Raw genomic sequence first — 19,497 nt, forward strand, 5'->3', positions numbered from 1 at the left:
GGGAGGAGAGAGGAGGAGAGAGAAGGAGAGAGGAGCAGAGGGAGGAGAGAGGAGCAGAGGGAGGGAGGAGAGGGAGGAGAGAGGAGGAGAGGGAGGAGAGGAGAGAGGAGGAGAGAGGAGGAGGGGAGGAAAGAGGAGGATAGGGAGGGAGGAGAGATGAGGAGAAGAGGGAGGGAGGAGAGATGAGGAGAAGAGGGAGGAGAGAGGAGGAGAAGAGGGAGGAGAGAGGAGGAGAGGAGGGAGGAGAGAGGAGCAGAGGGAGGAGAGAGGAGGAGGGGAGAGAGGAGGAGAGGGAGGAGAGAGGAGGAGGGGAGAGAGGAGGAGAGGGAGGAGAGAGGAGCAGCGGGAGGGAGGAGAGAGGAGGAAAGAGGAGAGGAGAGAGGAGGAGAGTAGAGGGAAGAGAGGGAGGAGAGAGGAGCAGAGTGAGGGAGGAGAGAGGAGGAGAGGGAGGAGAGGAGAGAGGAGGAGAGAGGAGGAGAGAGCACAGAAAGAAAATATATAATATAATGTCTGGTTCATGGCCAGATGAGGAACGTTATTTTTTATCAGTGACTTGTTCCAGCTTCCATTAAAATACATGATGTTACTTTCCACAGTCAGTGACGTTGTGACCCTTTGAAAATAACAGTGTGTGGAGCTACTGCTGCACAGTTAGGCCTTCAGTCTCCCCTGACAACGCTATTTCAGCCAATCACAGGAGCGCACCAAACTCAGTTTCCACCTGATACACAGAACACCTAGGGGTCATGATAGGGGATTGATGTTTTATAATAATTGATTATGCTTACGTTGTATTACTAGAAGGGGAAGGTTATAAGACCCCTCCCTCTTTACATTTATAGGGTCCTAGACTACAGATTAACAATATATATATTCATTATAGAGGTTTAGTATTGTTCCACAGTACTTTTCTAGTCTCTTTGCCTCTTATAAAGAAACGGTCTGAGAAATGTGTGACTGTGACAGAACTCTGCAGGGGAGTGTAAGAGATAAGATACTAGTCAGACATTTCACTATAAATCAACTCGGACATTTACTGCTAAGCTTTTAGATAACACACTAAAAGCCTTGTTTATATTGCTGCGTAGGCATGGTTTTGGTCACATGATTAGAAGGTAATGACGTAGGCAGTGACATCACGTAGGCAGTGATAACCCCAAACTACAGCAACAAACAGGAGTCCACTGTTTACCTCTGTCACCGTTAACCCCAAACTACAGCAACAAACAGGAGTCCACTGTTTACCTCTGTCACCGTTAACCCCAAACTACAGCAACAAACAGGAGTCCACTGTTTACCTCTGTCACCGTTAACCCCAAACTACAGCAACAAACAGGAGTCCACTGTTTACCTCTATCACCGTTAACCCCAAACTACAGCAACAAACAGGAGTCTGTCCACTGTTTACCTCTGTCAACGTTAACCCCAAACTACAGGAACAAACAGGAGTCCACTGTTTACCTCTGTCACCGTTAACCCCAAACTACAGCAACAAACAGGAGTCCACTGTTTACCTCTGTCACCGTTAACCCCAAACTACAGGAACAAACAGGAGTCCACTGTTTACCTCTGTCACCGTTAACCCCAAACTACAGGAACAAACAGGAGTCCACTGTTTACCTCTGTCACCGTTAACCCCAAACTACAGCAACAAACAGGAGTCCACTGTTTACCTCTGTCACCGTTAACCCCAAACTACAGCAACAAACAGGAGTCCACTGTTTACCTCTGTCACCGTTAACCCCAAACTACAGCAACAAACAGGAGTCCACTGTTTACCTCTGTCACCGTTAACCCCAAACTACAGCAACAAACAGGAGTCCACTGTTTACCTCTGTCACCGTTAACCCCAAACTACAGCAACAAACAGGAGTCCACTGTTTACCTCTGTCACCGTTAACCCCAAACTACAGCAACAAACAGGAGTCCACTGTTTACCTCTGTCACCGTTAACCCCAAACTACAGCAACAAACAGGAGTCTGTCCACTGTTTACCTCTGTCACCGTTAACCCCAAACTACAGCAACAAACAGGAGTCTGTCCACTGTTTACCTCTGTCACCGTTAACCCCAAACTACAGCAACAAACAGGAGTCTGTCCACTGTTTACCTCTGTCATGTATATTTGCATCATGTTGATTGGTCAAGAGAGTTCAGAGATGAAACAGGAAGAGTGCGAACATAGGAGGTATTTTAATTTTTTGTGCTGACAAAGAAAATGTTAAATAATATTGTAAAAGTAGCGACTTGCATATTTTAAAAACAAACTATTACTTAAATTGTAAAACTTAACGTGTTAGGTTACTCCGTTAACAACAAAAAGTAGCCTGAGTACTCTAACACATTACACTCAACCCTGATCATGTCTCCTCTCTCTCCCCTTTCTTCTCTCTCTCTCTCCTCCGCCCTCTGTCTCCTCACACACACACACACACACACACACACACACACACACACACACACACACACACACACACACACACACACACACACACACACACACACACACACACACACACACACACACACACACACACACACACACACACACACACACACACACACACACACAGCGTTCGGGTACCTCTGCCCGGGGAGTGTATCCTGTAGATGGTGCTGTTGATGAGGATCTGGAAGTCTTGATTGAGAACTGTGTCTATAGAGGTGGTAGAGCATACCCTCTCTCCATCTGGGAGGGGAGGAGGAGGAAGATGAGGGAGAGGTGGAGGAGGGAGAGGAGGTGAAGAGGGGGAATGGAGGAAGAGAGGAGAAGAGAAAGGGACGCTGTTACTATCAGAATAGGTAATTAGTGAACGATGGTTGTGAACGATGGTTGTGAATCCACAAATTAACAGATCTTGCCTGAGACCTGAAGATCTTGCCTGAGACCCTTCTGTTAGTTCCTGGCGCTAATGCCTTTAGCTCAGCAGGCTAACACAGTCTTGAAGCATGCAGGGGTGTGTTTATGTGCGTTCACCTACCTGTGCTCAGTACAGCTGCAGTAGCTACTCCAGGGTCCTCTCTCTGAATGTCTGACAGGAAGTCTGTTACTGTCATCAACATGGGACGCAGACCTACCTGTGCTCAGTACAGCTGCAGTAACTACTCCAGGGTCCTCTCTCTGAATGTCTGACAGGAAGTCTGTTACTGTCATCAACATGGGACGCAGACTGAACTGACACAATTCACTACGGGACGGCAGGGGGAGAGACAACACTGGTCGTCCATACTTATACTGTACAGATATATCTGGAGAGGAAACGGAGAGAAGATGGGGGAGTGGAGAGAGAGGAGAGAGGAGGGGTGGAGAGAGAGAAGAAGGGGGGTGGAGAGAGGAGGAGGGGGGAGGAGAGAGAGAGAAGAGGGGTGGAGAGAGAGAAGAAGGGGGTGGAGAGAGGAGGAGGGGGTGGAGAGAGGAGGAGGGGGGTGGAGAGAGGAGGAGGGGGTGGAGAGAGGAGGAGGGGGGAGGAGAGAGAGAGAAGAGGGGGGGGTGGAGAGAGGAGGAGGGGGGGGAGAGAGAGGAGGGGGGGAGGGGTGGAGAGAGAGAAGAAGGGGGGTGGAGAGAGAGGAGAAGGGGGGTGGAGAGAGGAGGAGGGGGGAGGAGAGAGAGAGAAGAGGGGGGGTGGAGAGAGGAGGAGGGGGGAGGAGAGAGAGGAGGGGGGAGGGGTGGAGAGAGAGAGAGAAGAGGGGTGGAGAGAGAGAAGAAGGGGGGTGAAGAGAGAGGAGAAGGGGGGTGGAGAGATGAGGAGGGGGGAGGAGAGAGAGAGAAGAGGGGGGGGTGGAGAGAGGAGGAGGGGGGGAGAGAGAGGAGGGGGGGAGGGGTGGAGAGAGAGAAGAAGGGGGGTGGAGAGAGAGGAGAAGGGGGGTGGAGAGAGGAGGAGGGGGGAGGAGAGAGAGAGAAGAGGGGGGGGTGGAGAGAGGAGGAGGGGGGAGGAGAGAGAGGAGGGGGGAGGGTGGAGAGAGAGAAGAAGGGGGGTGAAGAGAGAGGAGAAGGGGGGTAGAAAGAGGAGGAGGGGGGAGGAGAGAGAGAGAAGGGGGGGTGGAGAGAGGAGGAGGGGGGAGGAGAGAGAGGAGGGGGGGAGGGGTGGAGAGAGAGAGAGAAGAGGGGTGGAGAGAGAGAGTAGAGGTGGGAGGAGAGAGAGAAGAAGGGGGTGGGAGAGAGAAGAAGGGGGTGGAGGAGACAGAGGAAGGGTGGAGAGAGAGGAGACAGAGGAGGGGTGGAGAGAGAGAAGGGGGGGAAGAGGAGACAGAAGGGTGGAGAGAGAAAAGGGGGGGGAGGAGACAGAGGAAGGGTGGAGAGAGAGGAGACAGAGGAGGGGTGGAGAGAGAGAAGGGGGGGAAGAGGAGACAGAAGGGTGGAGAGAGAAAAGGGGGGGGAGGAGACAGAGGAAGGGTGGAGAGAGAGGAGACAGAGGAGGGGGGGAGAGAGGAGTTACAGTTCATTTAAGGAAATCCGTCGATGTAAATAAATTCATCAGGTCCTAATCTATGGATTTCACATGACTGGGTTTCCCTCAATCTACACATAATACTCCATAATGACGAAAGACAGGTTTTTAGACGAAACATTTTCAGACACTTTCAAAACAGTGTGTTTTTGTGTTACCTGTGGCAGGTGGGAGGGTGCTGTAGTAGTGAACTGGTCTTGGTGCCCCATATCTACACCACTGTCTGAACTGGAGAAGAGAGAGAGGGAAAAACATTTACCAACCTGTCTCTAGGATACCAACATACTGCTAACCTGTCTCTAGGATACCAACATACTGCTAACCTGTCTCTAGGATACCAACATACTGTTAACCTGTCTCTAGGATACCAACATACTGCCAACCTGTCTCTAGGATACCAATATACTGCTAACCTGTTACTAGGATACCAACATACTGCTAACCTGTCTCTAGGATACCAACATACTGTTAACCTGTCTCTAGGATACCAACATACTGCTAACCTGTCTCTAGGATACCAACATACTGCCAACCTGTCACTAGGATACCAACATACTGCCAACCTGTCACTAGGATACCAACATACTGCCAACCTGCTCTCTAGGATACCAACATACTGCCAACCTGCTCTCTAGGATACCAACATACTGCCAACCTGTCTCTAGGATACCAACATACTGCCAACCTGTCACTAGGATACCAACATACTGCCAACCTGTCTCTAGGATACCAACATACTGCTAACCTGTCACTAGGATACCAACATACTGCCAACCTGTCACTAGGATACCAACATACTGCTACCCTGTCACTAGGATACCAACATACTGCCAACCTGTCACTAGGATACCAACATACTGCCAACCTGTCACTAGGATACCAACATACTGCCAACCTGTCTCTAGGATACCAACATACTGCCAACCTGTCACTAGGATACCAACATACTGCCAACCTGTCACTAGGATACCAACATACTGCTACCCTGTCACTAGGATACCAACATACTGCCAACCTGTCACTAGGATACCAACATACTGCCAACCTGTCACTAGGATACCAACATACTGCCAACCTGTCTCTAGGATACCAACATACTGCCAACCTGTCACTAGGATACCAACATACTGCCAACCTGTCACTAGGATACCAACATACTGCCAACCTGTCTCTAGGATACCAACATACTGCCAACCTGCTCTCTATGATACCAACATACTGCCAACCTGTCACTAGGATACCAACATACTGCCAACCTGTCACTAGGATACCAACATACTGCCAACCTGTCTCTAGGATACCAACATAGTGCTAACCTGTTACTAGGATACCAACATACTGCTAACCTGTTACTAGGATACCAACATACTGCTAACCTGTCTCTAGGATACCAACATACTGCCAACCTGTCTCTAGGATACCAACATACTGCCAACCTGTCTCTAGGATAACAACATAGTGCTAACCTGTTACTAGGATACCAACATACTGCTAACCTGTTACTAGGATACCAACATACTGCTAACCTGTCACTAGGATACCAACATACTGCCAACCTGTCTCTAGGATACCAACATACTGCCAACCTGTCACTAGGATACCAACATACTGCTAACCTGTTACTAGGATACCAACATACTGCTAACCTGTCTCTAGGATACCAACATACTGCCAACCTGTCTCTAGGATACCAACATACTGCCAACCTGTCTCTAGGATACCAACATACTGCTAACCTGTCTCTAGGATACCAACATACTGCCAACCTGTCTCTAGGATACCAACATACTGCTAACCTGTCTCTAGGACACCAACATACCGCTAACCTGTCTCTAGGATACCAACATACTGCTAACCTGTCTCTAGGATACCAACATACTGCCAACCTGTCTCTAGGATACCAACATACTGCCAACCTGTCACTAGGATACCAACATACTGCCAACCTGTCACTAGGATACCAACATACTGCCAACCTGTCACTAGGATACCAACATACTGCCGATCTGTCTCTAGGATACCAACATACTGCCGACCTGTCACTAGGATACCAACATACTGCCAACCTGTCACTAGGATACCAACATACTGCTAACCTGTCACTGGGATACCAACATACTGCCAACCTGTCTCTAGTATACCAACATACTGCCAACCTGTCTCTAGGATACCAACATACTGCTAACCTGTCTCTAGGATACCAACATACTGCTAACCTGTCACTAGGATACCAACATACTGCCGACCTGTCACTAGGATACCAACATACTGCCACCCTGTCACTAGGATACCAACATACTGCCAACCTGTCTCTAGGACACCAACATACTGCCAACCTGTCTCTAGGACACCAACATACTGCCAACCTGTCTCTAGGATACCAACATACTGCTAATCTGTCACTAGGATACCAACATACTGCCAACCTGTCTCTAGGATACCAACATACTGCAAACCTGTCTCTAGGATACCAACATACTGCTAACCTGTCTCTAGGATACCAACATACTGCCAACCTGTCACTAGGATACCAACATACTGCTAACCTGTCTCTAGGACACCAACATACTGCTAACCTGTTACTAGGATACCAACATACTGCTAACCTGTTACTAGGATACCAACATACTGCCAACCTGTCTCTAGGATACCAACATACTGCTAACCTGTCTCTAGGATACCAACATACTGCTAACCTGTTACTAGGATACCAACATACTGCCAACCTGTCTCTAGGATACCAACATACTGCTAACCTGTCTCTAGGATACCAACATACTGCCAACCTGTCACTAGGATACCAACATACTGCCAATCTGTCTCTAGGATACCAACATACTGCCAACCTGTCACTAGGATACCAACATACTGCCAACCTGTCACTAGGATACCAACATACTGCTAACCTGTCACTAGGATACCAACATACTGCCAACCTGTCTCTAGGACACCAACATACTGCCAACCTGTCACTAGGATACCAACATACTGCCAACCTGTCACTAGGATACCAACATACTGCTAACCTGTCTCTAGGATACCAACATACTGCCAACCTGTCACTAGGATACCAACATACTGCCAACCTGTCTCTAGGATACCAACATACTGCCAACCTGTCTCTAGGATACCAACATACTGCCAACCTGTCACTAGGATACCAACATACTGCTAACCTGTCACTAGGATACCAACATACAGCCAACCTGTCACTAGGATACCAACATACTGCCAACCTGTCACTAGGATACCAACATACTGCTAAACTGTCTCTAGGATACCAACATACTGCCAACCTGTCTCTAGGATACCAACATACTGCCTACCTGTCTCTAGGATACCAACATACTGCTAACCTGTCTCTAGGATACCAACATACAGCCAACCTGTCACTAGGATACCAACATACTGCTAACATGTCTCTAGGATACCAACATACTGCTAACCTGTCTCTAGGATACCAACATACTGCTAACCTGTCACTAGGATACCAACATACTGCCAAACTGTCTCTAGGATACCAACATACTGCTAACCTGTCACTAGGATACCAACATACTGCCAACCTGTCACTAGGATACCAACATACTGCTAACCTGTCTCTAGGATACCAACATCCTGCTAACCTGTTACTAGGACACCAACATACTGCTAACCTGTCTCTAGGATACCAACATACTGCCAACCTGTCTCGAGGATACCAACATCCTGCTAACCTGTCTCTAGGATACCAACATACTGCTACCCTGTCTCTAGGATACCAACATACTGCTAACCTGTCTCTAGGATACCAACATACTGCCAACCTGTCTCTAGGATACCAACATACTGCCAACCTGTCACTAGGATACCAACATACTGCCAACCTGTCTCTAGGATACCAACATACTGCCAACCTGTCACTAGGATACCAACATACTGCCAACCGGTCACTAGGATACCAACATACTGCTAACCTGTCTCTAGGATACCAACATACTGCCAACCTGTCTCTAGGATACCAACATACTGCCAACCTGTCACTAGGATACCAACATACTGCCAACCTGTCTCTAGGATACCAACATACTGCCAAAAATTTCACTAGGATACCAACATACTGCTAACCTGTCTCTAGTATACCAACATACTGCCAACCTGTCTCTAGGATACCAACATACTGCCAACCTGTCACTAGGATACCAACATACTGCCAACCTGTCTCTAGGATACCAACATACTGCCAACCTGTCACTAGGATACCAACATACTGCCAACCTGTCATTAGGATACCAACATACTGCTAACCTGTCTCTAGGATACCAACATACTGCCAACCTGTCTCTAGGATACCAACATACTGCTAACCTGTCACTAGGATACCAACATACTGCCAAACTGTCTCTAGGATACCAACATACTGCTAACCTGTCTCTAGGACACCAACATACCGCTAACCTGTCTCTAGGATACCAACATACTGCTAACCTGTCTCTAGGATAACAACATACTGCCAACCTGTCTCTAGGATACCAACATACTGCCAACCTGTCACTAGGATACCAACATACTGCCAACCTGTCACTAGGATACCAACATACTGCCAACCTGTCACTAGGATACCAACATACTGCTAACCTGTCACTGGGATACCAACATACTGCCAACCTGTCTCTAGGATACCAACATACTGCCAACCTGTCTCTAGGATACCAACATACTGCCAACCTGTCTCTAGGATACCAACATACTGCCAACCTGTCACTAGGATACCAACATACTGCCAACCTGTCTCTAGGATACCAACATCCTGCCAACCTGTCTCTAGGATACTAACATACTGCCAACCTGTCACTAGGATACCAACATCCTGCTAACCTGTCTCTAGGATACCAACATACTGCCAACCTGTCTCTAGGATACCAACATCCTGCCAACCTGTCTCTAGGATACCAACATACTGCAAACCTGTCTCTAGGATACCAACATACTGCCAACCTGTCTCTAGGATACCAACATACTGCCAACCTGTCACTAGGATAACAACATACTGCCAACCTGTCACTAGGATACCAACATACTGCTAAACTGTCTCTAGGATACCAACATACTGCCAACCTGTCTCTAGGATACCAACATACTGCCAACCTGTCTCTAGGATACCAACATACTGCCAACCTGTCACTAGGATACCAACATACTGCCAACCTGTCTCTAGGATACCAACATACTGCCAACCTGTCTCTAGGATACCAACATACTGCCAACCTGTCTCTAGGATACCAACATACTGCCAACCTGTCACTAGGATACCAACATACTGCCAACCTGTCTCTAGGATACCAACATACTGCCAACCTGTCTCTAGGATACCAACATACTGCCAACCTGTCACTAGGATACCAACATACTGCCAACCTGTCTCTAGGATACCAACATACTGCCAACCTGTCACTAGGATACCAACATACTGCCAACCTGTCATTAGGATACCAACATACTGCTAACCTGTCTCTAGGATACCAACATACTGCCAACCTGTCTCTAGGATACCAACATACTGCTAACCTGTCACTAGGATACCAACATACTGCCAAACTGTCTCTAGGATACCAACATACTGCTAACCTGTCTCTAGGACACCAACATACCGCTAACCTGTCACTAGGATACCAACATACCGCTAACCTGTCTCTAGGATACCAACATACTGCCAACCTGTCTCTAGGATACCAACATACCGCCAACCTGTCACTAGGATACCAACATACTGCTACCCTGTCACTAGGATACCAACATACTGCCAACCTGTCTCTAGGACACCAACATACTGCCAACCTGTCACTAGGATACAAACATACTGCCAACCTGTCACTAGGATACCAACATACTGCTAACCTGTCTCTAGGATACCAACATACTGCCAACCTGTCACTAGGATACCAACATACTGCCAACCTGTCTCTAGGATACCAACATACTGCCAACCTGTCTCTAGGATACCAACATACTGCCAACCTGTCACTAGGATACCAACATACTGCTAACCTGTCACTAGGATACCAACATACAGCCAACCTGTCACTAGGATACCAACATACTGCTAAACTGTCACTAGGATACCAACATACTGCTAAACTGTCTCTAGGATACCAACATACTGCCAACCTGTCTCTAGGATACCAACATACTGCCTACCTGTCTCTAGGATACCAACATACTGCTAACCTGTCTCTAGGATACCAACATACAGCCAACCTGTCACTAGGATACCAACATACTGCTAACATGTCTCTAGGATACCAACATACTGCTAACCTGTCTCTAGGATACCAACATACTGCTAACCTGTCACTAGGATACCAACATACTGCCAAACTGTCTCTAGGATACCAACATACTGCTAACCTGTCACTAGGATACCAACATACTGCCAACCTGTCACTAGGATACCAACATACTGCTAACCTGTCTCTAGGATACCAACATCCTGCTAACCTGTTACTAGGACACCAACATACTGCTAACCTGTCTCTAGGATACCAACATACTGCCAACCTGTCTCTAGGATACCAACATCCTGCTAACCTGTCTCTAGGATACCAACATACTGCTACCCTGTCTCTAGGATACCAACATACTGCTAACCTGTCTCTAGGATACCAACATACTGCCAACCTGTCTCTAGGATACCAACATACTGCCAACCTGTCTCTAGGATACCAACATACTGCCAACCTGTCACTAGGATACCAACATACTGCCAACCTGTCTCTAGGATACCAACATACTGCCAACCTGTCACTAGGATACCAACATACTGCCAACCTGTCATTAGGATACCAACATACTGCTAACCTGTCTCTAGGATACCAACATACTGCCAACCTGTCTCTAGGATACCAACATACTGCTAACCTGTCACTAGGATACCAACATACTGCCAAACTGTCTCTAGGATACCAACATACTGCTAACCTGTCTCTAGGACACCAACATACCGCTAACCTGTCTCTAGGATACCAACATACTGCTAACCTGTCTCTAGGATAACAACATACTGCCAACCTGTCTCTAGGATACCAACATACTGCCAACCTGTCACTAGGATACCAACATACTGCCAACCTGTCTCTAGGATACCAACATCCTGCTAACCTGTCTCTAGGATACCAACATACTGCTACCCTGTCTCTAGGATACCAACATACTGCCAAACTGTCTCTAGGATACCAACATACTGCTAACCTGTCACTAGGATACCAACATACTGCCAACCTGTCACTAGGATACCAACATACTGCTAACCTGTCTCTAGGATACCAACATCCTGCTAACCTGTTACTAGGACACCAACATACTGCTAACCTGTCTCTAGGATACCAACATACTGCCAACCTGTCTCTAGGATACCAACATCCTGCTAACCTGTCTCTAGGATACCAACATACTGCTACCCTGTCTCTAGGATACCAACATACTGCTAACCTGTCTCTAGGATACCAACATACTGCCAACCTGTCTCTAGGATACCAACATACTGCCAACCTGTCACTAGGATACCAACATACTGCCAACCTGTCTCTAGGATACCAACATACTGCCAACCTGTCTCTAGGATACCAACATACTGCCAACCTGTCACTAGGATACCAACATACTGCCAACCTGTCTCTAGGATACCAACATACTGCCAACCTGTCACTAGGATACCAACATACTGCCAACCTGTCATTAGGATACCAACATACTGCTAACCTGTCTCTAGGATACCAACATACTGCCAACCTGTCTCTAGGATACCAACATACTGCTAACCTGTCACTAGGATACCAACATACTGCCAAACTGTCTCTAGGATACCAACATACTGCTAACCTGTCTCTAGGACACCAACATACCGCTAACCTGTCTCTAGGATACCAACATACTGCTAACCTGTCTCTAGGATAACAACATACTGCCAACCTGTCTCTAGGATACCAACATACTGCCAACCTGTCACTAGGATACCAACATACTGCCAACCTGTCACTAGGATACCAACATACTGCCAACCTGTCACTAGGATACCAACATACTGCTAACCTGTCACTGGGATACCAACATACTGCCAACCTGTCACTAGGATACCAACATACTGCCAACCTGTCTCTAGGATACCAACATACTGCCAACCTGTCTCTAGGATACCAACATACTGCCAACCTGTCACTAGGATACCAACATACTGCCAACCTGTCTCTAGGATACCAACATCCTGCCAACCTGTCTCTAGGATACTAACATACTGCCAACCTGTCACTAGGATACCAACATCCTGCTAACCTGTCTCTAGGATACCAACATACTGCCAACCTGTCTCTAGGATACCAACATCCTGCCAACCTGTCTCTAGGATACCAACATACTGCAAACCTGTCTCTAGGATACCAACATACTGCCAACCTGTCTCTAGGATACCAACATACTGCCAACCTGTCACTAGGATAACAACATACTGCCAACCTGTCACTAGGATACCAACATACTGCTAAACTGTCTCTAGGATACCAACATACTGCCAACCTGTCTCTAGGATACCAACATACTGCCAACCTGTCACTAGGATACCAACATACTGCCAACCTGTCACTAGGATACCAACATACTGCTAAACTGTCTCTAGGATACCAACATACTGCCAACCTGTCTCTAGGATACCAACATACTGCCAACCTGTCACTAGGATACCAACATACTGCCAACCTGTCACTAGGATACCAACATACTGCTAAACTGTCTCTAGGATACCAACATACTGCCAACCTGTCACTAGGATACCAACATACTGCTAAACTGTCTCTAGGATACCAACATACTGCCAACCTGTCTCTAGGATACCAACATACTGCCAACCTGTCACTAGGATACCAACATACTGCCAACCTGTCACTAGGATACCAACATACTGCTAAACTGTCTCTAGGATACCAACAACACTGTTCCGCCAGCACAGCTAGGGAAGGAGAGAGAGAGTGTTGGAGTTTTTGTTCTCTCGCCCCAATTATTATGGTTGTGATTGTAGTCAGCAGAGCTGGCTGAAAGCCTGAAGATAATAGCCAACTATGAGTGAGAGAAAGGCAGGGAGAAAGAGACAACAAAGATAGTCTCCTTATGTTACAATTCAATTCAATTCAATTCAAGGGGCTTTATTGGCATGGGAAACATGTGTTAACATTGCCAAAGCAAGTGAGGTAAACAATACACAAAAGTGAAATAAACAATACAAATTAACATCCAACACACGCAAACAAACAGAGAGAGAGAGAGATAGAGGGAGAGAGAGAGAGAGCGAGAGGAGAGAGACACAGAGAGAGACAGAGAGGAGAGAGACACGCAGAGAGACAGAGAGGAGAGAGACACACAGAGAGACAGAGAGAGAGAGAGAGAGAGAGAGAGAGAGAGAGAGAGAGAGAGAGAGAGAGAGAGAGAGAGAGAGAAGAGAGAGAGAGAGAGAGAGGGAGAGGAGAGAGGGAGAGGAGAGAGACACAGAGAGAGACAGAGAGGAGAGAGACACAGAGAGAGAGAGAGAGAGAGAGAGAGAGAGAGAGAGAGATAGAGAGAGAGAGAGAGAGAGAGAGAGAGACACACAGAGAGAGGGAGAGAGAGAGAGAGATTTGATCCAACTCGAGACACACATGGATACTATCAGTAGCCCTCAGCAGCATGCCCCTCCCTCCCTCACTGCCTCCCTCATTTCCTCCCTCCCTCATTTCCTCCCTCCCTCCACCAATTTACAGGACATCTGACCTGTAGCATTTTAATTTACAGGACACTTGAGGGCATTCACACATGGGGCTCAGAATGACAAAGATCACATTAGATTTTGGTAACTAATATTAACAGAACATACAAGTCGAGGATGCAATGACCCTTACTACGCGCTGTGACGTGTCTCCTTACAGCAATCCACACGAGGTAGTAGGCTACGCACCAATGTGCATTTGGCTACCGGACAACGAAATAAAGTTGAAAACCAATACAACATGACAGAAATAAACAATAGTTTAGTGGTTAAAATGGTATACTGTAGGGAAGTCATTATGAAATGGTATACTGTAGGGAAGTCATTATGAAATGGTATACTGTAGGGAAGTCATTATGAAATGGTATACTGTATGGAAGTCATTATGAAATGGTATACTGTATGGAAGTCATTATGAAATGGTATACTGTAGGGAAGTCATTATGGTATACTGTAGGGAAGTCATTATGAAATGGTATACTGTATAGAAGTCATTATGAAATGGTATACTCCACCGATATGGTCGGATTTTGCCTAGGCTTTTTTATATATTTTTTTATTTAACTAGGCACGTCAGTTAAGAACAAATTCTTATTTACAATGACGGCCTACCCCGGCCAAACCCGAACCCGGATGACCCCGGGCCAAACCAGAACCCGGATGACCCCGGGCCAAACCAGAACCCGGATGACCCCGGGCCAAACCAGAACCCGGATGACCCTGGGCCAAACCAGAACCCGGATGACCCTGGGCCAAACCCGAACCCGGATGACCCTGGGCCAAACCAGAACCCGGATGACCCTGGGCCAAACCCGAACCCGGATGACCCTGGGCCAAACCAGAACCCGGATGACCCCGGGCCAAACCCGAACCCGGATGACCCTGGGCCAAACCAGAACCCGGATGACCCCGGGCCAAACCAGAACCCGGATGACCCCGGGCCAAACCAGAACCCGGATGACCCCGGGCCAAACCAGAACCCGGATGACCCTGGGCCAAACCCGAACCCGGATGACCCTGGGCCAAACCAGAACCCGGATGACCCCGGCCAAACCCGAACCCGGATGACCCTGGGCCAAACCCGAACCCGGATGACCCTGGGCCAAACCAGAACCCGGATGACCCCGGGCCAAATCCGAACCCGGATGACCCTGGGCCAAACCAGAACCCGGATGATCCCGGGCCAAACCCGAACGACCCTGGGCCAAACCAGAACCCGGATGACCCTGGGCCAAACCAGAACCCGGATGACCCTGGGCCAATTGTGCAGCTGCCCTATGGGTATCCCGATCACGGCCCGGGATTGCACCATAGCCTTAGACGACTGCGCCACTCGGGAGCCATTTATGCTACTTTATAGTAAAGGTTAAACATGCCTCATAATACGTATTGAAACGTTCAGGTTTAAAAACAATATTAAGTAGCTATATGTTTTCAAAATGCCTACTGCCTCCAGACCATTGCAAAGTGGTGGGTGACGCACAGATGAAGCCTGGGAAGCTTCAATTACCAGTTGAGAAATAAAAATAGTAGCCATCTTTAAATCATGGTAAAAAAAAATAATAATTAATTAACACAATCTGACAGATGTTCCTCTCCAAGGCTGTGTGTCTCTATGCTGTGTGTCTGACAGATGTCCCCCTCCAAGGCTGTGTGTCTCTATGCTGTGTGTCTGACAGATGTCCCCCTCCAAGGCTGTGTGTCTCTATGCTGTGTGTCTCTATGCTGTGTGTCTGACAGATGTCCCCCTCCAAGACTGTGTGTCTCTATGCTGTTTGATAACTATGATACATAAGGAATTCGTGCCAATTTAATTCCACTAAATTATGCACATTAACCCAGAGAACGACAAGCACGACTGGTCAAATGTATTTCCATCACTGAATAGGCTAAAAAGCAGGAGATCACAATGGAATTAACATTTTCTCATGGACAAATGACACTGCTTTTCAATGTTTTTAATGTCCAAAAGTCTGCTATTACCGGCTAACCGCAACCCTGCCCTAAACTTCTGTCTCCTGGCCTTGTTTATGGGTGTCGCCACTATCAGCTTCCTGAAAGCAGTCAAATATATCATGTTTCCTCTTGAGCTGAAGCTAATTATTTTCGTGCCAGTTTTGACTCCATTTTGTCAGTGATTTACCAACACTGCTCCACGTCCATTCAAATGGAAGTCTTACACGCCCACGCCTCACTGTGCACACTTGGCGCGCGTTCTCGCTGTCATCAATAAAGCGAGAGAGAAGGGAGTGTGTGACCTTCTGAGACAAACGGAAACACATTTTAAAACAGGTTTTTAACACCCGTGCTCTGGTTCTCTTTGTTCAGGGCTGACTCTGTGTATACGGTATGGGGATCACATTTAATTCGAGCTGATTCTCCAAAGACTGCGGAAATGGGGAGTGGAGAAAGAGAGACAGCTTTGGTTATGAATACTAGGTCTACTGTACAACAATAACATATACAAAGTGCATAATTCCCTATACATTCATGTATAACATGCAAGATATAAACCTATTGATAAGAACTCACCAAGTAGGGAACTTGAATCGCACTGGAACTTTTTCCAGAGGCAGAGGAGAGCGAACAGCGGACAACTCCGTAGTGAAGTTTGGCAACTCTACCGAACCAAATCATGGTTAAAAACACGATAAAAACGAGACAAAGTAAAAACGAACGAACGCGATTAAACCGAACCAGTTACGTTTATACGGAAGTTTAATAATAAAAAACTTCCATCGCTGTTGAATACACGGGAGGGCGCACCGCTCCCTCCCGTGTCAAATCAGGTCTTCTCATTGGTGGAATGTTGACTGTAGAACGTGACGTAGAATAGGTTCTGAAGTTGATCAATAAATCAGAATGTAGATCTTGATCTTGAGCTTCCAAAGATGGGAGGTGGGTTATATTGATTTCCAAACTAGATAATGCTTGTTTTGTTGTATGCAATGTGTATGGGTACAATTTTCAAAACCTCAAACAAGATTTTATATTCAGATCTTGCTGATAAACTTACTGAGCTGCAAAACATGTAAACAAAACGCATGTCTTATATTAGCTGGAGGGATCAATACTTTAATACAAACTGACAGTGATCAATACTTCAATACAAACTGACAGTGATCAATACTTTAATACAAACTGACAGTGATCAATACTTTAATACTTTAATACAAACTGACAGTGATCAATACTTTAATACAAACTGACAGTGATCAATACTTTAACACAAACTGACAGTGATCAATACTTTAATACTTTAATACAAACCGACAGTGATCAATATTTTAATCCTTTAGTACAAACTGACAGTTATCAATACTTTAATACAAACTGACAGTGATCAATACTTTAATGCAAACTGACAGTGATCGATACTTTAATACAAACTGACAGTGATCAATACTTTAATACAAACTGACAGTGATCAATACTTTAATACTTTAATACAAACTGACAGTGATCAATACTTTAATACAAACTGACAGTGATCAATACTTTAATACTTTAATACAAACTGACAGTGATCAATATTTTAATCCTTTAATACAAACTGACAGTGATCAATACTTTAATACAAACTGACAGTGATCAATACTTTAATACAAACTGACAGTGATCGATACTTTAATACAAACTGACAGTGATCAATACTTTAATACAAACTGACAGTGATCAATACTTTAATACAAACTGACAGTGATCGATACTTTAATACAAACTGACAGTGATCAATACTTTAATACAAACTGACAGTGATCGATACTTTAATACAAACTGACAGTGATCAATACTTAATACAAACTGACAGTGATCAATACTTTAATACAAACTGACAGTGATCAATACTTTAATACAAACTGACAGTGATCAATACTTTAATACAAACTGACAGTGATCAATACTTTAATACAAACTGACAGTGATCAATACTTTAATACAAACTGACAGTGATCGATACTTTAATACAAACCGACAGTGATCAATACTTTAATACAAACTGACAGTGATCGATACTTTAATACAAACTGACAGTGATCAATACTTTAATACAAACTGACAGTGATCGATACTTTAATACAAACTGACAGTGATCGATACTTTAATACTTTAATACAAACTGACAGTGATCAATACTTTAATACAAACTGACAGTGATCAATACTTTAATACAAACTGACAGTGATCGATACTTTAATACAAACTGACAGTGATCCATGCTTTAATACAAACTGACAGTGATCAATACTTTAATACAAACTGAAAGTGATCAATACTTTAATACTTTAATACAAACTGTAAGTGACCAATACTTTAATCCTTTAATACAAACTGACAGTGATCGATACTTTAATACAAACTGACAGTGATCGATACTTTAATACAAACTGACAGTGATCGATACTTTAACACAAACTGACAGTGATCGATACTTTAATACAAACTGACAGTGATCAATACTTTAATACAAACTGACAGTGATCGATACTTTAATACAAACTGACAGTGATCGATACTTTAATACTTTAATACAAACTGACAGTGATCGATACTTTAATACAAACTGACAGTGATCAATACTTTAATACTTTAATACAAACTGTAAGTGATCAATACTTTAATCCTTTAATACAAACTGACAGTGATCAATACTTTAATACAAACTGACAGTGATCGATACTTTAATACAAACTGACAGTGATCAATACTTTAATACAAACTGAGTGATCAATACGTTAATACAAACTGACAGTGATCGATACTTTAACACAAACTGACAGTGATCAATACTTTAATACAAACTGACAGTGATCAATACTTTATTAACACAAACTGACAGTGATCGATACTTTAATACAAACTGACAGTGATCGACACTTTAATACAAACTGACAGTGATCGATACTTTAATACAAACTGACAGTGATCAATACTTTAATACTTTAATACAAACTGACAGTGATCAATACTTTATTACAAACTGACAGTGATCGATACTTTAACACAAACTGACAGTGATCGATACTTTAACACAAACTGACAGTGATCGATACTTTAACACAAACTGACAGTGATCGATACTTTAACACAAACTGACAGTGATCGATACTTTAACACAAACTGACAGTGATCGATACTTTAACACAAACTGACAGTGATCGATACTTTAACACAAACTGACAGTGATCGATACTTTATTACAAACTGACAGTGATCAATACTTTAATACAAACTGACAGTGATCAATACTTTATTAACACAAACTGACAGTGATCGATACTTT

The 19,497-nt window shown here is 45.1% G+C and overlaps 1 protein-coding gene across 1 annotated transcript in view; it reads right to left on the bottom strand.

Annotated features, from left to right (window-relative positions):
- Window positions 1-17,014, bottom strand: part of LOC129835537 (calcium uniporter regulatory subunit MCUb, mitochondrial-like) — a 37,744-nt gene extending 20,730 nt beyond the window's left edge. The window contains exons 1-4 of the mRNA XM_055901212.1: window positions 16,746-17,014; window positions 4,606-4,675; window positions 3,078-3,248; window positions 2,584-2,688 (exon numbers count right to left, since the gene is read on the bottom strand). Of these exons, the coding sequence (XP_055757187.1) occupies window positions 2,584-2,688; window positions 3,078-3,248; window positions 4,606-4,675; window positions 16,746-16,850 (451 nt within the window). The 5' untranslated portion in view covers window positions 16,851-17,014. The remainder of the gene's footprint in view (window positions 1-2,583; window positions 2,689-3,077; window positions 3,249-4,605; window positions 4,676-16,745) is intronic.
- Between the last annotated feature and the right edge of the window lie 2,483 nt (window positions 17,015-19,497).

The sequence above is a fragment of the Salvelinus fontinalis genome, chromosome 36 (assembly GCF_029448725.1).
Source record: "Salvelinus fontinalis isolate EN_2023a chromosome 36, ASM2944872v1, whole genome shotgun sequence".
Taxonomy (NCBI): Eukaryota; Metazoa; Chordata; class Actinopteri; order Salmoniformes; family Salmonidae; genus Salvelinus; species Salvelinus fontinalis.